This window comes from Anser anser (genome assembly GCF_964211835.1).
Source record: "Anser anser genome assembly, chromosome: 9".
Lineage (NCBI taxonomy): Eukaryota > Metazoa > Chordata > Aves > Anseriformes > Anatidae > Anser > Anser anser.
Window position 1 is genome coordinate 19577925 of NC_139729.1, and position 20855 is coordinate 19598779.

The following is a 20855-nucleotide window of genomic DNA, read 5'->3' on the forward strand; positions in this document are numbered from 1 at the left end:
TAACCCCCGTGCCCTACAGCAGGGGCTGCTCCCCACCCGGGGGGGCTGCGCTGCCCCTGGCCTGGATTTTTTTTGGGGGGGGGGGGGGGGGGGAGGGGTTGTGTGCTGCTGCTTCTCTGGGGGGTTCGTTGTTCTCTGGCCCCATGCAGTGGTCTATGCGGGGGACTGGGGGTCCCTGAGGGGGTCCGGGGGTCCTGGGGGGGGGTCCCGGTGTCCCTGGGGGGTCCCCAGCCGCGGCCCGCGGCGGGGCGGGCGCTGTCCGCGGTGCTGGCACGGCGCTCTCCGCGGTGCCCGGCCTTCCTCCCCTCCTCCTCCTCCTCCTCAGCCCCCTCCTCTTCCTCCGCCCGTCCTCCGCCGCCCCCCCCTTCCTTCATCCCCCTCTTCCTCTTCCTCCAGCCCCCCTCTTCCTCCATCCTCCCCGCCTGCCTTCAGCCCCCCGCTCCTCTCTCTCACTCCTCTTCCTCCCAGCCTTCCTCTCCCCTCCTCCTCCTCCTCCTCCTCCTCCTCCCCCCCCCCCCAGGCCATTCCCCGGCCTTCCTCTCCCCTCCCTCCATCTCTCCCCATCCTCCTCCTCTTCCTCCCCACCTCCCTTCCCTCCTCCTCCTCCTCCTCCTCCTCTTCCTCCCCCAGCGGTGACGTCTCTGGACGTGCCCGTTCCCCGGCCCGGCGCAGGCACCGCTCGGGGCTCCCGCACCTCCGGGGGGGGGTCCCGCACCTCCCGGGGGGGTCCCGCACCGGCAGCGCCGTCCGGGGGGCGCGGACCCCGCCCGGGGCCGCCCATGCGGCCGGGGGGCGATGCGGGCGGCGCGGAGCCGGCGGTAGTGCCCGCACCGGGGCCCCCCCGGGAGCATGGGCTGCATCGGCTCCAAAACCACCATCGGTGGGTGAGCGGGGCCGGGGGGGGGCCGGGAGGGGGGCACGGGGGCCGAGGGGGGGGTGGGGGGGGAGAGGGTCACGGGGAGGATGCTTTTGGGGGATCCGGAGGGCTGGGGGATGCGGGGAGGGTGATGGGGGTTAGGGGGGGCTATGGGGGTTGCGGGGGGGGGAGGAGGGTTGGGGTGGTGTTGGGGGGTAGGGGGTGGGGGGGTGGAGTGGGGGGGTTGGGGGGTTTGGGGGGTTACGGGGTTTGGGGACGTGGGGAGGGGGCGCAGAGGGTTGGAGGATTTGGGGGGGGGGATATGGGGAGTTTGAGCGCGCTGGGGGGTTTGGGTTTATATAGGGGATGGGGGCCGTGGAGGTCTTGTGGGGTTGGGGCCTTGGGGTGCTGCTTATGGGGAGCCGGGGGGCGCAGGGGGAGAGGGGAGATAGGGGAAATGGGGGGGGGGGGGCTGCGAAGGGGCTGGGGGGTGTTTAGAGGCCTGGCGGGGTGTGGGGTGCTGTGAGGGATGGGGGGGGTTTGGGGGTGTCTACGGGGGCTGGCGGGGATGCGGGGTGGTGCCGTGGGGGGGCTGTGGGGGTGCTGCAGCTGCCCTGGGGGTGCTGCTGGGGGGGGCGGGGGCGGTGGGTGGCTACGGGGCCGTGCAGTGATCCCAACCTCTCCTGGGGGCTGGCAGCCGTGGGGGCTGTGTTGGTGCTGGGGGGGCCGATGCCGGGGTGTCCCGGGGGTGCCCCTGCCCACAGCCGATGCCATGGTGATGCCGTCGGCAGCTTCCCCAGGAGCCAGGGGCTGCCCCCGATGGGGATCAGGGCGCTTTGCCCCCCCCCCGTATCCCACCCCACGGCCAGTTGACATCAGCCGGGCCCACCTCGGTGTGTGTGGGGGGGAGGCTCCGTGGGGACGTCCTGCTGTGGCCCCCAGGGGGCTGCAAAGACGTGGGGACCCTCCCCGGCCCCAGCAGTGGGGGACCCAGTGCAGGAGGGGGAGGGAACCCATCTGCCTGGGGATGTCAGGCTGTTGGGATGGAGCGCGGGTGTCCCTGCTCTTATCTGCTCCCCTCCGGTCCCAGAGATGGGGAATTGGAGGGGGTGCAGGAGCACCAACCCCCTCCCCATACCCAACGCTTGGCCCAGGCCCTAAACCCTGCCCAAAGCCCGACCTTGCTCCCTGCCTACCTTGGCCCCATCCCAGGGGCACCCTGCCATGTCCCCCCGTTGGCACTGGATGCCGCCGCTTGCTCCCCATCCCCATCCCCATCCCCATCCCATCCCCATCCCATCCCCATCCCCATCCCATCCCCGTCGGGTGCGCACAGCCCGAGATGTGCCCTCCGCTGGGGTCTGCTCCCAACACCTCCGCCAAGCCGGGACGTGCGCCCGGTGCCGGTGCCAGGCCGGTGCCGCGCGTTACCGCTGACACAGGCGGACGAGCTGCCCGGGCGTGAGTCACCCGCACCGCAGCGCCGCGGGGGGAAGGATCCCTGCCATGAGTTGTGTCCGGTCTCATGCGGGGCGAGGGATGGCCGCCCCAGGGAGCCCGCCCGGAGCCTCCATCCTGTTGGGGACGGAGGCGCTGAGGCCGCCCCGGCTCTCCCCGCAGTGGCCGTGGACACCACCCTGTGCGTGGAGTGGAAGGAGGTGAAAGCGCTGTCGCCGCTGCGTGCTGCCCGGCCGGCCCCGCTGCCCCGCCTGCTGCGCCAGGCCTCCTTCGACAGCCAGGACTTCCTCGAGGTACTGCCGAGCCGTGCCGAGCCGTGCCGAGCCGTGCCGGGGCGCACGGCCCCACCGAGCGCGGGGGCCCCGCTGCCTGCCCGCCCTGCCTGGCCCTGCCAGCGCGCAGCCGGCGCCGGGGCTGCTCTGACGTCAGCCCCGAGCCGGGCTGTATCCTGGGAGAAATCAGTCCACGGCGCCGCGTTGCCATGGCAATTCAATTTGTTGCGCGCCTCCAAATCCCGCATCGCTTCCCCACGGCCGTGGGCTAGCCGATGGGAAGCAGGGACCCGCTGCGGGACGCCCCGGCACGGCGGGCACCGGGGAGCCCGGCACAGGCAGCTTTGCACGTGTGTGTGTGTGTGTGTGCGTGAGCTGGGGGGCACCGTCGGTTGCACCAGTTGGCATGCACACGTGTGCGGGTGCACGCCTGTGCAGTGAGCGCACGTATGGGGGTGCACGGGTGTGTGCAGTACCTGTGCACGAGGAGTGTGCACGGAGAGCGCACGTGGGTGCGGCGATCGCATGTGTGCACAGCAAGGGGGGGGGCCTGTCTGCAGCGAGCGCCCGCGTGTGTGCACGCACACGTGTGCACAGCGTGTGCTTGTGGTCAGCACGAGCACATACGCGGTGATGTGAGCGGGCACACGTGCACGTGCGTGCACTGAAAGCCTTTGTGCTGTGTGTGTATGAGAGTGCAAGCGTGCACAGCACATGTGCGCACTAACATGGCTCACACCCACGTGCACGCAGCCGGTGGTGCGGTGTACCCACGGTGAGGGTGCTCTGCCCCACTGGGGCTGTTGGCACGTGGCGCACACGGGGCCGTGACACCCCGCCCGTCCCCGCAGGTCAATGTTGAAGACACTGTCGAGATGCTGCCCAAGTCGCGGCGCGCGCTGACCATCCAGGAGATCGCCGCCCTGGCCCGCTCCTCGCTGCACGGTAACTGCTGGCGGGGGGGGGTGGTGGTGGTGGTGGTCCGGGTGTTGCATGGGGGGGCACCGGGGAGGGCGGCGGGGTCCCCGTGGTGCTGACGCGGCGGCGCCCCAGGCATCTCGCAGGTGGTGAAGGAGCACGTGACGAAGCCGACGGCCATGGCGCAGGGCCGCGTCGCCCACCTCATCGAGTGGAAGGGCTGGTGCAAGCCTGTGGAGCCGCCTGCCGCCCTGGAGAGCGCCTTCAGCTCCTACTGCCACCTGAGCGAGGGCGAGCAGGAGGCGCGCTTTGCCGCAGGTGGGCACCGCACGGGGTCCCCGCATCCCCACCCGTCCCTCCGTCTGTCCGTCCCTCCGTCCCTCCATCCCACGGGGAGCTGTGCCCTGTCCCAGGGGGCCATCCCTGCCATTCCCCATCCCCGCTGTGACGGCGTGTCCCTGCCACGCTCGCTGCCGGGCACACCGAGGGGCTTGGGGACACCCCCCGGCAGTGACCGCGCTGTCCCTGCCAGGCGTGGCGGAGCAGTTTGCCATCGCCGAGGCCAAGCTGCGCGCCTGGTCCTCGGTGGACGGGGACGACTCCAACGACGAGTCCTACGACGAGGACTTCATGCCCTCCACGGAGAGCTCCCAGCCGACCGGTGAGTGCCTCGGGGACCCATGGGGACAGTGACCTGCACCGTGGGGCACAGTCCGGTGGGAGGGAGCGGGGTGCCCGGTGCCCAGCCGCGATTCCCATCCTGGTGACCCCCTTACAGCACCGTGCCCTGTGCCGGCACGTCCCCGTGCCGCGCGTGGAGCTCTCTGCGGGCAAAGGGGGCACCGTCCCCATGGTGTCACTGGGTGTGGGGGTTGGCTTTTACTGGGACGGCACCGGGGCTGACCCCTGCTCCCCGCAGAGCTGTCCGGCTCGGTGCCCGCCAGCGCGCTGCTGCGAGACCTCCTGCAGGGTCACCTGTGCCAGCTGGGCGTGCGGCACGGCTCCTGCGAGCCCGAGAGCGACTCCTCGCACACCCTGTCCCCCGAGACCCTCTGCTCCAGCCTCTGCAGCCTGGAGATGGTGTCGCCCTCCGAACTCACTGCCAAACTGCTGGGCTCCCTGGGGGGCGAGGACCTGCTGCTGCCCAAGCTGCCCCCCCCGGCCAGCCAAAGTGCCTTGCGGGGCCTGGCACGGCTCCGGTGCCAGGACTCCCTGTACCCCGTGTCCTACGCCGAGGCTTGCCTCTCGCCCGCCGAGGACGAGGTGGTGCTGAGCAAGGACTTCCCGCTCTGCCGGAAAGTCTCCGACGTCGCCTCCTCCGGGGTGGTGTCGCTGGAGGAGGAGGAGGAGGAGGAGGAGGAGGAGGCTGAGGAGCCGTGAGGCCCCCCCGGGGACCCTGCCTCTCCCGCCGGGGCACCAGCCCCCCGCCACCGCGCCCTGGCCCAGCCCCGCGCTGGGCGAGGGACGGGTCCTGCTGCGGCTCCATGCGCTAGCAGGGTGCGGGGGGGGTCAGAGAGGTGCCCCCCCCCTTCAGTGTGCCCCCCCTGGCCGCACTCGTCCACATCTCTTTGCCCTCATCTGTTGTTTTTTTTTTTTTTTTTGCATGAGAACCGGGGAGGGACTGCGTGGGGAAGGGCTCGGGGGTCAGCCCCCCACCCAACGGCCCGGCGCGCCCCCTCCGTGCCCCCCCAAGACTGATGGGACCTGAATTCATGGGGGCTGGCTGTTCGCATGCTCCCCCCTTCGCCGCTCCGGGCTCCCCTTTTTGGGCACAGGGCCCCCCCCCTCGTAGGCACAGCCGAACCTCTCTGGGCAGCCCCCAGTGCCCCTGCCCTGTGCCCGCACCCTGGGCTGGCAGCACTGGGACTGTGGGGGGGGGGAATTTGGGGAGCAGGGGGCTTTTGTCCTCGCCCCCCACTGGCTTTTATTGGACCGAGTTTTATACTGTGAACTGCTGCCTCGGGGCGGGGGGCTGGGGGGGCCGTGGATGCGCCGCAGTGCTGGGGCTCTCTCGGCTTTTGTACGCGTGTGGGGCTCGCACGGGGAGGTTGCGGGTGGGGGCCTGGTGGGCACGGCCCCCCCAGCCTGGGTGCTGGGAGGCCACCAGCGACAGCACCCCGCAGACAGCCCCAAAGCGGGCACATGCTGGGGGGCTCAGTGTCCAGAGCCCCCCAGGGCTGCCGTGGGCCAAACTGGGGTGTGTATGGGGGGGTGAGCAGCAGGTCCCGGGACCGACATCCCCGTCCCCAGGTCACTCACCCCTAGCAGGGAACCAAGTGCCTACATGAAGGGCAACCGGCCCCCCCCTCTGGCACGGGGCCCCCCCAGGTGTCCGGGCACACCTTTTGGGGAAGGAATGCCAGTTTTCGCCAACGCTTGCCCCCCCCCTTCTTCCTGCATGGCACTTGTTCTCGTGGGGCCGCTCGCCCACTGCATGCCACCCTTTGCCCGGCCACGGTGTCCCCCCCCTGCACCCCCAGCCCCTCACCCTCTGCGCGCCCTCACTCCCACACCACCAAACACCCCCACTGCTGCCCCATGCCACCCTGTCCCCACTGTGGGGTCCCCACCCCCGCACGGCCAACCTGCCGGGGGGCGCAGGGGCTGGCCGCCACGCCGAGGGGCTCCCTGCCATCCGGCCAGCGATGGCACCGTGTCCCCGTGCTGTTTGGGGACAGCGGACACCGGGCAGGACGAGCCTGGAGTCGTGGCCCCAAACCCACCCTGGGATGGGGGAAAAGGGGTGTGGGGGCTTTGCTCGGTGTGCGCAGCTCCACAGACGTGCGCGGAGCAGTGCTCGCAGAGGCACGGGTGCGCGTGTGCACGAGCACATGGGCGTGCGTGCATGAATACGTGTGTGCACGGGGCGTGTGCATGTATATGCACGCCTGCATGTGTGCAAACGTGCGGGTAGCACGTGTGTGCACACCGGTACATACCCACGGGGTGCCAGGGGCCCTGGGAGCTGCCCCCAGCCCCGTGCCATGGCACCCATGGGTGCCCGCCCCCCCCAGCACCCCCGCCTCCGTCCCGCCAGGCCTCCAATAAAGTCAGTGGTGTGAGCGCTGCACCGGCTGCCTCTCCTTGCGCGTGGGGGGCACCTGGTCCTCAAGGGGGGGGCCCTGCTGGGGGTGGCGGGATGGCGGTGACAACGGCACGTCCCCTGCGTGTCCCCCCTGCCGTAGGGTGACGGAGAGGCCCCGGCCGTTATCTCGCATTCCTGGCCGGGGTGGCCGTGCCTCACCGGGCTAATTATGGGCATGCGGCGGCGGGCGCACGGCCGGCCCCCTCCCCTGGGGACCTGGGCGCTGGGGACAGGGGCTCGGTGGCACCAGCACGGTGACATGGCCTCGCTCAGCTCGGCCGCCACGTACCGCGCCGAGTGCATCAGCACCTACAGCCAGGGGCCGGGGCACCCAGAGCCCCGCTTCGAGGGGGAGCGGTACCGCTACGACGCCTTCGGGTACCCAGGTATGGGGTGGGGGGGACCCTGAGCTGTACCCTCCTGTCCTGAGCCCTGTCCCTGTCCCCTGAGCACCCCATGGCTCTCTGGATCATCCTGCACCCCCTGCCAAGTCTCTTCACACCCCCCTCCCCCCCACCCCAGTGCTCCCCAAGGTCCCCAGGCGCTGTGTCCCCAGTTCTTCCCTCCCTGCAATGTCTCAGAAACCCCAGCACCCCCCCAGTCTTCTCCCCCCAAATTTTCCTGGCCATCCCCTGTGTCCCCACCTGTTCCCAGGCCACCCATGCTCCCCCCCAGACCCTCCTACAGCCTTTGGGCACCCCCAGCCCACCCTGTACCCCCCGGCCCCGTACACCTGGGGTGCCCAGCTCCCCATGCAGCCTTCCCAATGTCCCCAACCACCAGTGCCACCTGCCACCCCCCAGCCCCCCCAAAACAGCATCCCTAGCCTCTCCTGCACCCCCCAATTCCCTTGACACCCCTGAATGCTGTGCCCCCCCCCCCCCCCCCGCTGACCCCCATGACCGGTCCCCGCAGGGTCCCCGGGGGCCATGTACCCCTGCAGCCTGGGCACCTGGGTGCGGGCCCAGGGGGACACCTACCAGGTGGTGGCCGACGTCAGCCAGTTTGAGCCCCCCGACATCGTGGTGACCACCTCCAATGGCCACGTCGCCATCCGGGCCGAGAAGGTGAGGAGCCGGGGGGGGTAGGGGGGGGGGACAGCCCCTGTACCCCAAACACGGGCCCCTGCTGCCTGGGGTGGGGGACAAGCCCCAGCTCTGCCCCATGGCACTCATCATCTTCCATGGGGGTAACTGGGAGCAGCCGCTGGGGGACCTGTGAACTGTCCTCGCTGAGAGTGGGGAAACTGGGAATGGTCACTGGGGTAATGGGGGGACTGGAAACAACCCCTCTGTAAGACTGGGGCAACTGGGAGCTGCTCCCTGCTGGGGTGGCTGGGAATCCCCCACACTTGCACTGGGGTAACTGGGAAGTGCCCACTGTGCATAGCTGTCGTGTGGTGCCGTGCCGTGCCGTGCTGTGCCATACTGTGCCGTACCGTGCCGCACTGTGCCGCGCTGTGCCGCACTGTGCCACGCTGTGCCACGCTGTGCCGCGCTGTGCCACGCTGTGCCACACTGTGCCGCACTGTGCCACGCTGTGCCACACTGTGCCATGCTGTGCTGCACTGAGCCGTACCATGCCACGCTGTGCCGCACTGTGCCACGCTGTGCCACGCTGTGCCGCACTGTGCCACGCTGTGCCATGCTGTGCCACACTGTGCCGCACTGTGCCGTACCATGCCATGCTGTGCCACACTGTGCCACGCTGTGCCGCACTGTGCCACGCTGTGCTGCACTGTGCCACACTGTGCCACGCTGTGCCGCACTGTGCCACGCTGTGCCGCACTGTGCCGCACTGTGCCATGCTGTGCCGCACTGTGCCACGCTGTGCCACGCTGTGCCGCACTGTGCCATGCTGTGCCACGCTGTGCCGCACTGTGCCACACTGTGCCGCACTGTGCCACGCTGTGCCGCACTGTGCCACGCTGTGCCGCACTGTGCCGCACTGTGCCGCGCTGTGCCGCACTGTGCCACGCTGTGCCGCACTATGCCATGCTGTGCCGCGCTGTGCCACGCTGTGCCGCACTGAGCCGCACTGTGCCGCACTGAGCCGCACTGTGCCATGCTGTGCCGCACTGTGCCGCGCTGTGCCACACTGTGCTGTACCATGCCACGCTGTGCCACACTGTGCCGCACTGAGCCGCACTGTGCCACGCTGTGCCGCACTGTGCCACGCTGTGCCACGCTGTGCCGCACTGTGCCACGCTGTGCCACGCTGTGCCGCACTGTGCCACGCTGTGCCGTACTGTGCCACGCTGTGCCGCACTGTGCCGCACTGTGCCACGCTGTGCCGCACTGTGCCACGCTGTGCCGTACTGTGCCACGCTGTGCCGCACTGTGCCGCGCTGTGCCGCACTGTGCCACGCTGTGCCGCACTGTGCCACGCTGTTCCGCACTGTGCCGCACTGTGCCGCGCTGTGCCACACTGTGCCGCACTGTGCCGCACTGTGCCACGCTGTGCCGCACTGTGCCGTACCATGCCATGCTGTGCCGCGCTGTGCCATACCATGCCGGCACCACTTCCCCACAGGTGGCCGAGGACGGCACCGTGTGTGACACCTTCACCCACCAGTGTCGGCTGCCTGAGGACACGGACCCGCTGTCGGTGAGCTGTGCCCTCACCGAAGCTGGCACGCTGCTCATCACCGCCCGGCGCCGCGCCAGCACCCGCCCCGGCGAACCCCCGCAGCCGCTGTACCGCAGCGAGGCCACGCTGGGAGCGGGGCCGGTGCGGGGACAGTGACGGCGACCCCGGGCCATGCAGGGTGGGGGCTCGGCCGGTGCCTCCGTGCTGCAGCGTGGTGGCTCTGTTTATAAAGTCCTTTTATTAAATTAATATAAAAATCTCTGTATTTACATGGGGGGTGATGCGGCGAGGCTGTGGCCGTGCCTGGGGGAGCACTGGGGCTGGGGGCTGGGGGGGGGGGGGGGGGTGGAGGTAGTGATGTGGGGAGCCCCAGGAGCTGGCAGGGAAGGTGGGGGGGTGTGGGCAGGCTGGGGGGCACCTGGCCACCCCTGTTGCCGGGTCGAGGGCACCCACCCTACGCCGGGACCCGGTGCGGGCATCCCCCGGTACCCGCGGGGGATAGGGGGGGACCCTGCAGTGCCCGCCCCTGGCACATGGGTGGGGGACGTGGGGGGTGGTGGTGGGGTGTCTGGTGTCGCCGTCACTTGTCGGTGTCGCCGTCATCGGGGCCGGCCTCGCGGGGCATGGGGTGGTGCTGGTGGCGGTCCCAGAGCTGGCGCAGGTCGGTGGTGTCAGGCTCGGGCGCGCTGGTGCTGCTGCGGCGGAAGCTGGCGAGCGGTGGCAGCACCTTCACCCCCTTGGCCGTCAGCGAGCCCTCGATGGCCTTGCGGAGCTGCGGGAACCCCAATGTCGTCAGCGGGCAGGTGTGGAGCTCCCAACCCCACCGCCAGAGCCCCCCCTGCGGCTCCTCACCTCCTTGAGGGACACCATGCCCACCAGGCGCCCAATGCTGGTGACGTACGCGTGGTCGAGGCCCAGCAGTGAGAAGATGGTGTGGGTCTGCGGGGAGACAGGGGGCTCAGAATTTGGGGGGGCAGACTGGAGGGGGGCGCAATGGGCACAAACTGGGGGGGGGAGACACGGGCATACCTTGTGCAGCGAGGTGCACTCCACCAGCTGGAAGGGCGCGGGGTCGATCTGGGCGCTGCCGAAGTCCACGGGCTGCTCCAGCTGCTGCTCCTCCCATGCCAGGATCTGGGGCGGGGGGACCAGGCCGTGGGGCATGGCCCCCCCAAAACCTCCGTACCTCCCCATCACGGGGCCGTAGGGCTGTAGGGGCGCCCCTCACCCTCCCCATGGTGGGCATGGGGGGGGTCTCACCTCTGCCGGCGTCATCCGGTCCCCCGCATCCACGTCCTCCTGCGGGAGAGGTAGGGGTGAGTGGGGCCAGCTGGCGGCACCGAGATCGGCCAAGCCCGGCTTGTGATTGGTGGAGAGAACGCGGGCTGGTGCATGATTGGCTGAGGAAAGCGGCTGGGATCAGCTGGGGGGATCCCGGTCGCGCTACGATTCGCCAAGCGGATTTGGGATCGAGAGTTCACACGCCCTGATTGGCCGAGCGGAAATCGGGACAGGCTGAGATTGGCTGCGCAGATGTGGGCCAAATGGGATTGGCCAAGCAGAATCGTGCCGGGCTCCTGATTGGTTAAGAGGATCCAGGCTGGCCTCTGATTGGCTGAGAGGAGCCACACCCTGCCTGCAGCTTACCGTGATGGAAATGCGGACGTGCTTGGCCTTGCGAGGGGCCGTGCCCTGCGCCTGGCACCACGCGGGAGAGACGGCGGCGTTAGGGGCGGCACCGTGGGGAGGGGCCGGTCGGGATGGGATGGGAAAGGTGGGCGAGGGATGGGATGGGATGGGATGGGATTGGGTTGGGTTGGGTTGGGTTGGGATGGGCCGGGTCGGGTTGGGATGAATGGGTTGGGTTGGGATGGGTTGGGTCGGGTTGGGATGAATGGGTTGGGTTGGGTTGGGATGGGATGGATGGATGGGTTGAAATGGGATGGGAGAGATGTGTTGGGAGGGGAGGGGAGGGGAGGGGAGGGGATGGGATGGGGTGGGATGGGATGGGATGATTGGGTTGGAATGGGATGGGATAGATGTGTTGGGATGAGATGAGATGGGATGGGATGGGATGGATGGGGTGGGATGGGATGGGATGATTGGGTTGGAATGGGATGGGATAGATGTGTTGGGATGAGATGGGATGGGTTGGGATGGATGGGGTGGGAAGGGCAGGAACAGGAAGGGATAGGCAGGGTGGGAAGGTTCAAGTAGGGATGGGAAAGAATGGGATGGGAAAGGTCAAGTGGGGATGCAGAGGGATGGGATGGGCAGGAACAAGCGCTCACCTCGGCGGGCTCTGCAGCAGTGTTGGCACAGAAGAGGCTCTTGAGGGCGATGCCGGAGGTGTCGGCAGTGCCGGCTGCAGGTGGGCAGAGGGGTCAGCGCAGGGACATGGCGGGGGGGGGGGTTCCATGGGGGGCACAGGGCACAGACTCACCAGGGGGGCTGTTGGTGGGGACGCTGGGCACCCGCTTCAGCGCTGGCTTCAGGGGCTTGCGGGAGCTGCCGCGCGTGGGGGCGAAGGAAGAGGCTTCCGTGTTGATCTGCGAGAAGGAAGGGACAGGGTTGGGGGACGCGGGCACCCTGGTGGGGGCACCCCAGGGTGGCTGCCCCTGCAGCCCCCTCACCTGGAAGCAGACGCTGGCTTCAGAGAGCCGGTGCCCATCCTCGAAGCTTGCCCGTGCCCTCTGCCGCAGGGCCTGGAGCCGGCGCTGGGGATGGAGCTGCTGGCTGAGCAGGGCCCCCACCTGCTCCCGCTCGATGGAGCCCAGCAGGATCATGGACTCTGATGGTGGAGAGGGAACAAATGTTGGAGGGGATGGTGCCGTGGGGACCCCGGAGATGTACCAGAGCTGCCCCTGCCCGCCTCTCACCAGCTGAATCCACCAGCGCCAGGCTCTTCATCTTGGTGCTGTGCAGGACGTGCTGCAGGTCCCGGTACTTGCAGTTGAGGGAGACGTAGGGGATGTCCCGCACCATGATGTCCTCCACCCGCACGTTGTATTTCCTGCCCGGGGCAGGCACGGTGACCTCAGCGTGGTGGCCACATCATGCCACTGGCCCCATCCCCGTGCCCCGTGGCAGGGCTGGCTGGGGACGTGGGGACACACCAGGGTGGCACTCACTCGTGGTGCCCCCAGCCCAGCTCGGGGAGGTAGGGCAGCTTCTTGATGCGGATGATGCTGTCGTAGAGTGAGGGCTGGAGGCTCTGGGCCACGGCGTTGGCCAGGATGACGGCGATCATGACGGGCAGGATGTGTGAGATCTGTCCCGTCAGCTCGAAGACGATGACGGCCGTGGACACCGTGTGGGTGACGGCGCCCGACAGCGCGGCCGCCCCTGCGCCCGCGCGCGTCCCCGGGAGACACAGGGGCAGCCATCAGGTGCCCGTCTGCCTGCCCGCGGGGCCATGTCCCGCACCCCTGGGACACCCTTGGGACATCCCCATTGGCAGGGGTCACCCAGAACCCCAGCAGCTCCCTTGGAGCACCCCCGAGCGGTGGCACGCGGCGTCCCCAGCGCGGTGCTTACCCACCACGGCGTAGCCCCCCGGCACGATGCGGTAGGTGTTGCTGTCGGTGTGGATGCCGTCGGGGAACCAGGCTGCCATGCTCTCCCCCACCAGCCGCCCGAAGGCTGCCCCTGCCCACAGAGAGGGGTTGGCGGGGGCCATGGGGACCCGACCCCTCTCCTGCCCCCAGGCCGTGCCGTGGGACACCCACGGAGGAGGGAGCCCCAGGGCCGGGCCGGCTCTCACCGATGACGAAGACGGGCATGAAGGCTCCGCAGGGCACCGGGATGGTGGTGGCCAGCGCTGACATCCAGAACTGCGCAGGGGACATGGGCTCACGTCAGTTGCCCCCCCCCCGGCCTGGCTCTCCTCCAGCCCCAGCCGTGCCCCACAGGCGTGGAGCAGGATGCGGGCACAGCCCCGTGCCATGGGGCAGCCGCCTCCTCCCAGGGGGCACCCAGCCAGCACCTCCCGGGGGCACCTGGTGGCATCCCGCCAGCACCTCCCCGGTGGCACCTCGGTGGCTCCCGGCCAAGATCTCTTTGGCAGCATGTTGGTGGCACCATGCCACCACCTTGGTGGCCACTCCGTGCCTCCTGGTAGCACCTCGGTGGCAAGCATCCAGCACCTCCTTGGTGGCATCCAGGAGTCACCCCCACCCTCACCAGTGCCAGCTGGTGGCAGCCAGGGGCTGGCTGGGGCCAGCCGGGGCATGACGCACCTACCTTCATGAGGATGAAGACGACGAGGGTGACGAAGACGTTGGAGCGGGGATTGCGCCAGGCCTCCAAGATGCCAATGTACTCGAACTCATCGCTGGGCTCCCGCTTGGACCACGTCTGGTTGTCAAACAGCGTCACCAGCGTGTCCTTCTGGGTGAGCTGGGGAGGCGCAGGGGTGAGCCAGGGGTGCTGCTGGTGGCCCACGGGGCCAGAACTTTGCCCCCTGGCCCCACTGTGGCTACCTGTCCGGCCATGAACTGTCCGAAGCCGGGTGGGAAGGTCAGCGTGGAGATGAGCAGCGTCACCAGAGCAGGGAACAGCAGGCGCCTGGCGGGGTGGCACGGGGGGAAGTGACACCGGTGCAGCTCCAGCCCTGCCACCCCGGAGGGGACGGTCACTCTGTCCTGGCGGTGGGGACGACAAGGCACCTACTTCTTCATCAGGAAGCGGTTGATGGTCTTCTGGCGGCGCATGAACTGCACAATCTTGCGGTTGAGGTAGACGAAGAGTGCGCCCCCGAAGCCACTGGCGATCCTGAGGGTGAGCCGGGGGTGAGCGCCCGCGTCCCGCTGCCACCCTGGGGACGTGGGGACAGGGACGTGGGATGGGGCAGCCACACTCACCCGATGACAGCGAAGGCAGGCAGCTCCTGCAGGTCGAAGGGGAAGTCGAGGCGGAATCGGGTTTTGAAGAGCGCTGTGATGGTCTCTGGGGGCACGGCGGGGGTCAGCGGGGCCGGGTGGGGGACGCCAGTGCCCCTCAGCCTCCCGCCCCACAGGAGGTACCTTCATCCTTGATCCAGACAGCCAGGACACGGAAGATGAAGGCGCTGAAGGTGGCGGCGAAGAAGCCGCGCCAGTAGTTGCGGACGGCGAAGAAGGTGGAGGTGACCTCGATGCTGAACAGGACGCCTGGCACCGGGGAGGGGGGAAGGACGAGAGGGGAGGGAGGCGAAAGCCAGGCAGAGCCCAGGCTCCTGGCATGCTTCCCGCATCCCTCCCGGGGCCCCCGTGGGGCTGGCCAGCCCCACGGCCACGCTGTGGGTCACGGGCTTCCTCGGCAAAGCGCGCGGCCGGTCCCCGGCTGTCCGCACCGGGCGCGAGCAAGAGGGCAGTGCGGGGACGTGAGCAGGCACGGGGTGGGGTGGGCGGCAGCCGGCTCTGGGGCTGGGGGCGCACGCAGACGGACGGACAGACAGGTGGGTGGACGGGGAGGCTCAGCACGCACGGGGCAAGGCAAGAGTTAGACACGGCACCAACCTACGGGCAGGGCTCAGCGGGGCCGGAGCGGGGAGCTCCCTGGAGCGTAGCGTGGCGGGGGAGAGGACGAGACGAGATGTTACACCTCCGGGAGGACGGCGCCCGCTCCTCCCTTCCTCCTCCGCCCCGCGGGCACCCTGTCTAGCAGCACTGCCTCTCCCATGCCAGCCGGCCCCGGGGGGCACGGGGCGGGCAGGTCCCTGTCCCCCGCCTGGCAGCGAGGGGCGCGAGGGGCAGGGTCCTGCTGGCCTCTCCGCGAGGACCCAGGAGCCCGGGCAGGACGTGCGGGCGGGGGGGACCCTACCTCCGATGGGGGCGGCGAAGCAGCAGCCGACACCGACGGCGCAGGCGGCCGCCAGCATTTCGGTGTTCCTCGCCTCGTTCTGCGGGTGGGAATTGGGTCAGGGGGTGCTGCCCCCCTCATCCCCCCCAGACCCTGCCTGTCTGCCCACTCACCTCATAGATGCCCCCGAAGAAGGAGAGGAAGCGGCTGAGCAGGGCTGCGCACATGCTGGCGATGTGGACGAAGGGGCCCTGCGGGAACACAACAAGGTGGGGGGCTGAGTTTCATGCCCCCACCATGCCCACCGCCCGCCCTGGCCCCAGGCAGTGCCCTCACCTCCTTGCCCAGGGGCATGCCGCTGCCCAGGGCGCACGTCAGCCCGATCACCTTGGCCACGAAGGTCTTGAGGGTGAGGTACTCCTTCAGCACGACCCCCCGCAGGATGGTCTTCATCTCAGGGATCCCCGAGCCTGGTGCCACAGGGACAGCCCTGACCCACGGCCCTAGGGGGGCCTTGGAAGACCCTCAGGACCCCCAACCCTATAGCCCAGGACACCCAGGACACCCAGGAGGGGAGACCCCAGCACCTTACCCACAGCCTGGGGGGCGAGGATCTGGGTGAAGCCAGCCGAGAAGGTGATGAGCACGGTGGGGTAGGTGACCCAGGCCAGGTACTGCAGCAGCACGTTGGTGTCCAGGCCCCCGTACATCCACTTCTGGGCTACGGGCGCAGCAGGCGAGACGGGTCGCGGGTGGCAGGAGACGTGGCACAGCCCCACAGCACGGCCACCCCGTGGGTCCACCTGGGGAGCCCGCCACCCACCCGTGCCCACTCACCTTGGAGGCAGGTGGCGATGGCGAAGTCCATGGCCCAGCTCACCAGCGCCATGACCAGCCCCAGCAGGATGAGGAAGACCCAGTCCTCGCCCACCCTGGCGATGAAGAACCGCTGGCACCGCACGGCGCAGCCTGCGGGCACAGGGCAGGCTCAGGGCCGGGCGCCCCGGGGATGGGCACACGGGGGGCAGCACCGCCACGTGCTCCAGCTGCGAGGACGCCGCGCGTGCAGGGACACAGCTTGGCCCCGCGCCGCTCGCATAAGCGCTGCCCCCTCGGCACGGCCCCAAGAGGAGCGGGGGGGGCCCCCCCCCATCCCTGCTATTTTGGGCCATTGTGTCCCCGCTGCCCGGCGGGCAGGTGGCATTGTCCTCGGCGCCAGTGTCCCATGACAGCAGGAGAAACCCTACCCGCAGCCGCGGTGCCCAGAGCCGCGTGAAGCTGCACGGCCGCCTTGTCCCCGTCCCCCCTCCGTGTCCCCTCACCGCCCCCCCCTCCGTGTCCCCTCACCGCAGCGGGGGGCGCAGCGGCCCTGGCTGTACTCCAGCAGCTCGGAGGGGCGGCGTGGCTGCGGGGTGCCGTTGTCCCCCTGCTCCTGCTGCAGCCGCAGCCGGGCTGCCTCGTCCTTGGCAAAGGTGCCCAGGTCCTGCGTGTAGCGCCCGTACATCTGGGGGGGAAGGAGAGGGGACAGGCGTTGGGGGGCGGCCAGGTGGGGAAACTGAGGCAGGGGAGCGGCGAGCACTGGTGGGGGACTGTGGGAGGGGACAGGTGACAGCACCCCGTGGGGAAAGGGGTGGCAAATGTTTTTTTTTTTGGGGGGGGGGAGGCATGGAAGGGGCTGGGCAGATCACGGCGTGCGGGGATCGATCGCGATTGTTTCGCCCACCACGTGCTGAGCACGGGTACCCGGCCCCGCTGGTACCAGTCCCCGGCCCTGCCCAGGTGCCGCGGACACCGGGCTGGGCTGGTGGTGGGTGGAGAAGGGCCTCCGGTGCCAGGAGCACGGCCAGGCTGGCTGGGCGATTCTCTGAGGGCTGATATTGGGGTTGTGCTCGCACTGGCTGTGCGCCTCCCCTCGGCACCATTAGAAATACGGTTGGGATGCCCCCCACGTTGGGGGTGCCCTTGGCATGCCACGTGCCCCAGGCTGGGGGCAGGAGGGCAGCGTGGGGCAGGGCATTGTCCACAGGCAAGGGGGAAATTTGGGAGCAAGGGGGTGTGAGGCAAACAGGGGCACGGTGCCCAGATGGTGGACACCCCCTCCTCCTCGGGTGGCACGTGGCACGTGGCCTGGCCCTGGGCAGCGCCCCCCGTGCCAGCCGGGAGCTCTTTGTGCCCGTCCTCCCCGCCGAGCTGGGGGCACTTGTCCCGCGCGAGCGGGCACTGCCAAGGGCTCGGTTGCTTGGTTTCCGCCTCGCTCCCCCCCGGCACGACCTGAATGCCAAGCGCCAGAGCTTGGCCCGGCACAAAGGGAGGCTTCAGGGCCGCGGGGGCCCCTGCCAGGCTCCCACGTCGGGGTGACGTGAGCCCCATGCCGATGGCGCGCCCACCCGCCGTGCCGCACGTGGCCGCCCCGCAGCCCCCGGCCCGGCACCGTGCCCAGCAGAGGGGCCCCGGCACGGGTGGGCACCGCGCTCAGCACGTGGGCAGCACGGCCCCGGCTGCCACCGGTGATGCCCGACCCCGCTCACGCACCCCAGGGCACGTGCCAGCTCCCGTGGGGACGGCGCGGAGGTGCATTCCCCGTGGGGCATCGCTCCCCACTGCGCCTCCTGCCCAGCTCCCTCTGGCACGGAGCAGAAAGCAGCCAGAGTGGCGCCGGGTGGATTCTCTGCTGTCTGATACCCGGGCTGAGCTCAGCGGTGGGGGGAGAAAGGGAAGGGACACGTGTCCATCGCTAACCCTCCTGGCACGGATCGTGCCCTGAACTCCTGCTCCGCACGGGGCTCGGCGGGTCCTTGGCCCTAGGGGAATGTGCCGGGGGCAGGCGCGAGTGGGGCGGAGGCGGCGGAGACGCCAGCTCAGCCTCCTCGGGGCTGGATTCAGCATCGCCTGCCAGAGGAGGACCCCGGCCCCGCACGGGGCCCGGCGTTCAAAGGCTCCCTTCGGGCCGGGCTTGTTTCCTCTGGAAGAACAAACGGCCCCGCGCCCGAGGAGTGCTGTCGGCTTGCCAAGCGCCCGCCTCCCCCTGACCTCGCTGCCCCCCTAAGCTGGGACCGGGGCACCCCCAGGCCGGCTCCATGCCCCATGCCGGGAGCTGGAACGCTGCCCCACAGGTATTGGGGTCCCTGGCGGGATGCCCCTATAGCTGCAAGGGGGTTAGCCTGGCTGGGAGTGGGGTTGCTCCCCTCTGACCCCCATATGCAGCCAACCCCGCTTATAACGGGGCGATGGGAGCCAAGGGGCCATGCCGCCACCCCACGGGCATGGCATGGGCCCCTTGGGGTGCCCCGTGGCAGGGCCGGGCAGCCCCGGCTGCTGGCGAGGGCCAGCGGTGGGTTCTGCCTTCCTCCTCCTCCTCCTCCCGCTCGGGTTATTTTTCCACAAAGGCCTTTTGAAACACAAACAGCCCCGGGACTCCGGCCTCCGCCGCGAAGCAGCTGAACAATCACAGTGCCGGGCGGGCAGGGAGCGGGCACGGGGGGGGGCCTGGCGGGGGGCACACGGGGACACGGGCGCGGGCCGAGGCCGATATTTTGGGACCGGGCTCCCCCGCTGCAGGCACGAGCCGTGCCGAGCCCCTCGGGCCGTGCCAGCCCGCGGTGCCCGCTGCGCCCGGGTGATGCAGTGCACAGGGCTCCGCTGTGTCCCTGTGCCACCCCGTCCCATGGCAGCCAGGGCACTGAGCCCTCCTGGAAGGGGTGCCCACGGCCGTGGGAGCCACAGCCTCCCCTTTCGTCCCTACTCCCCCCAGATCAAGCAGGCAGGAGGAGCGGGGTCCCCGTCCTGCGCCGGGGCTGCTGGCACACAGGGAGGGCACACAGGGCCAGCTGACCTCCCCTCCCCCAAAATGTGACCCTGGTGGGGGCATTTAAAGGGGGAGCGGGGGTCCCCTGGGGTGGCAGCCAGGGGGACAGAGAGGCTGGGGGGGGGGATCCGTGTCACGCTGCCTGTCTTAGCCGGGCTCTAATCGCCCTGAGCGGCTCCGCGGCGAACAAGGGCAGTTTGTCGAGCTTAATCCTCCCCCCCAGAGGCCCTTTGCTTCCCTGGCATGCGGGGGGCACCGGGGCTGGCACGGACCCTGGGCACCCCTACCCCTGCCGGGGGCTTTCCCACAGGCACCCACCCCACACGTCCCACGCAGCGTGGGGTGCCCAGGGCGGGCACAACATGGGGGCACGGGGCAGACAGCGGGGCTGTCCCCAGGGCTGGCAGGCTCCGGCCAGAGCCCAAGGCTCTGGGCAGGTGCTGGCAGGAGCCGGAGGTGCTGGGGAGGGCTGGGCACCCGCCCTCCTGCCTGGCACGGGGGCGGCTTCCGAAAGCCAGGCTCGAGGCCACGGGACAGGCGCCCGTCCCCAGCCTCGCCCGCGTGGGCGAGCCTCGGGCGGCTTCGGGAGCCTTTCCGCAGCCCTGAGGCCATAGGGATGGGCACCGCGAGGTGCCCAGGGCGTGGGTGCCTCCCCGCCTTGAGGAGAGCAGGGCAAAGTCTGCCGGCACCATGTGAGGCTGCCCTGATGCCAGCCCTGTGCCAGCGTGCCTCTCCCCTCCTGCGCTGCCCACGGGCTCCCCGGCACCGCGGTGCCTCTGCGTACGCGCTGTGGACACGGCGTGGGGGGGTCAGTCTGGTGCTGGGGGGGAGAAAGGGGCAGCCCCGTGGCTCCCGTTGGATGGAGCAGAGCCAGAGCACGGATCAGGGAGATGCCAGGCAGCCAGACCCCGCAGGGGATGGGGCGGCTGGGGGTGGGCACCACGGGGATCCCAGATAAAGGTGCCTGGGAGGACAACGCGTGCCCGGCGCAGCGGGAGCACCGCGCCACGCGCCAGCCCTGCTGCACGCAGCCGGCTCAGGCTCCCCGCAAACCCGGGGAGCTGCGGGCACGGGTGCCCGGCGGTGGCTCTGCCCCTTCCCTGCCCGCCTCCCCTGCCCTGCCCGCCCGCAGGCCTTTGCCAGGGCAAAGTACCCGTTTGCCGAGCCACGCCGGGCGCTGGCCCAAGCAGGGGCCGGGGAGAAGCACCTTTGGCCGGGATGTCAGAGGGCTGCGGGCAGCGGAGGGGGCTGCGGGCACGGCGGGGAGGGAGATCACCGCGGGGCAGCTGGGCACCGGGGGGGGGGCAGCGGGGAGGGGACGGAGTCGTAAACACAGGGCTAAGGTTGCAGGCGGGGGAGATACGCTATCTGCGGGGCAGAGGGCTGGGGCCGGGTGGAGCGTGGGGGGGTAAAGGGTGCCGGGTGGCACGGAGGCACCCCCGGAGTGGCCCTGGGGGTGGGCGTCACCCCCCCCCCCCACGATAAGGGCTTGCTGGGGAGGGGGCGGTGATGGTGGAAGCGTGCGCAAGGGTCCTGCTGTGAGGCTGGGGCCTCCAGTGGGCTCCCGGAGCACTGGGGGGCTGTGGGATGGCACCAAGAATCCCTCCCCCCCCCGCCCCCCGCCCCAGCGCCCTGCCCAGCCACAGGTGGTCCCCAGAGCTCCGGGGGGGGCGGGGGGCACAGCGGGGCCATGGAGGGGGGGGGTTGCGCGGGACAGGTGTCATTGGCCCTGCCGCCCCGAGCAGAGCACCCTGTGGGGGGGGGGGGGGAACGGACACAGCCCCCCCAGCCCCGTCACCCCCTCCCCGAGCCGTGCTGCTGCCCCCGGTGCCCCCGCCGCGCCCGGTGCCCCCCGCGGTGCGCCCGGTGCCCGGTGCGGGCTGCGCTCACCAGGGTCTGCTCGTACTGCAGCGCCCGCTGCTCCGCGCTCTCGGAGGCCATGGTGCCGGTGCTGCCGGTGCTCCTGGCCGTGCCGGTGCCGGTGCCGGTGCCCGCGGCGGCAGCGGCTCCTCCCGGGCCGTGCGGGGCGGGCCCCGGGGCACTGCCCGGGGGTGGGACCGGCCGCGCTCCGCCTCCGCCGCCAGCACCCGG

The 20855-nt window shown here is 70.3% G+C and overlaps 3 protein-coding genes across 7 annotated transcripts; 2 read left to right on the plus strand and 1 right to left on the minus strand.

Annotated features, from left to right (window-relative positions):
* The first annotated feature begins 582 nt into the window (after nucleotides 1-582).
* Nucleotides 583-7641, plus strand: FAM131A (family with sequence similarity 131 member A). The gene is given in 8 exon segments (XM_083848384.1): nucleotides 583-835; nucleotides 837-880; nucleotides 2477-2607; nucleotides 3438-3531; nucleotides 3640-3822; nucleotides 4037-4165; nucleotides 4424-6975; nucleotides 7505-7641. Coding segments are annotated over 7 exon segments (1098 nt in total). The 5' UTR covers nucleotides 583-779; the 3' UTR covers nucleotides 4885-6975; nucleotides 7505-7641.
* On the plus strand, nucleotides 6849-9435 carry LOC310903986 (heat shock protein beta-7-like; the record flags this gene model as incomplete). The annotated part of the gene is made up of 3 exons (XM_083848103.1): nucleotides 6849-6975; nucleotides 7505-7656; nucleotides 9122-9435. The coding sequence occupies 3 exons, from the start codon at nucleotides 6849-6851 to the stop codon at nucleotides 9332-9334; spliced, it is 492 nt and encodes a 163-aa protein (XP_083704229.1). The 3' UTR covers nucleotides 9335-9435.
* Nucleotides 9436-9530: 95 nt separating this feature from the next.
* Nucleotides 9531-20808, minus strand: CLCN2 (chloride voltage-gated channel 2). 5 transcript variants are annotated; one of them, XM_083848370.1, is made up of 24 exons: nucleotides 20655-20806; nucleotides 16307-16463; nucleotides 15797-15928; nucleotides 15552-15680; nucleotides 15296-15429; nucleotides 15133-15210; nucleotides 14981-15059; nucleotides 14203-14328; nucleotides 14041-14125; nucleotides 13850-13951; nucleotides 13660-13744; nucleotides 13421-13576; nucleotides 12942-13011; nucleotides 12716-12826; nucleotides 12310-12523; nucleotides 12058-12191; nucleotides 11812-11969; nucleotides 11622-11727; nucleotides 11470-11543; nucleotides 10826-10876; nucleotides 10439-10477; nucleotides 10208-10312; nucleotides 10031-10117; nucleotides 9533-9950 (listed from the first exon to the last, which is right to left on the minus strand). In XM_083848370.1, the coding sequence occupies exons 1-24, from the start codon at nucleotides 20703-20705 to the stop codon at nucleotides 9759-9761; spliced, it is 2655 nt and encodes an 884-aa protein (XP_083704496.1). In that variant the 5' UTR covers nucleotides 20706-20806; the 3' UTR covers nucleotides 9533-9758. The 5 variants fall into 5 exon arrangements, with proteins under 5 accessions (XP_083704494.1, XP_083704495.1, XP_083704498.1 ...); XM_083848368.1 differs by having other exon boundaries at nucleotides 9531-9950; nucleotides 11622-11969; nucleotides 20655-20808; XM_083848371.1 differs by lacking the exon at nucleotides 10826-10876.
* Between the last annotated feature and the right edge of the window lie 47 nt (nucleotides 20809-20855).

Bases quoted from the DNA above. Each gene is read 5' to 3' on its own strand.
- CLCN2 (XM_083848368.1), bottom strand. From the start codon at position 20,705: ATGGCCTCCGAGAGCGCGGAGCAGCGGGCGCTGCAGTACGAGCAGACC. The intron at 12,827-12,941 runs GTGAGAGCCGGC...CTCTGTGGGCAG, and splicing joins CATGCCCGTCTTCGTCATCG to GGGCAGCCTTCGGGCGGCTG. The intron at 12,192-12,309 runs GTGAGTGCCACC...TGCCCCGGGCAG, and splicing joins CTGGGCTGGGGGCACCACGA to GAAATACAACGTGCGGGTGG.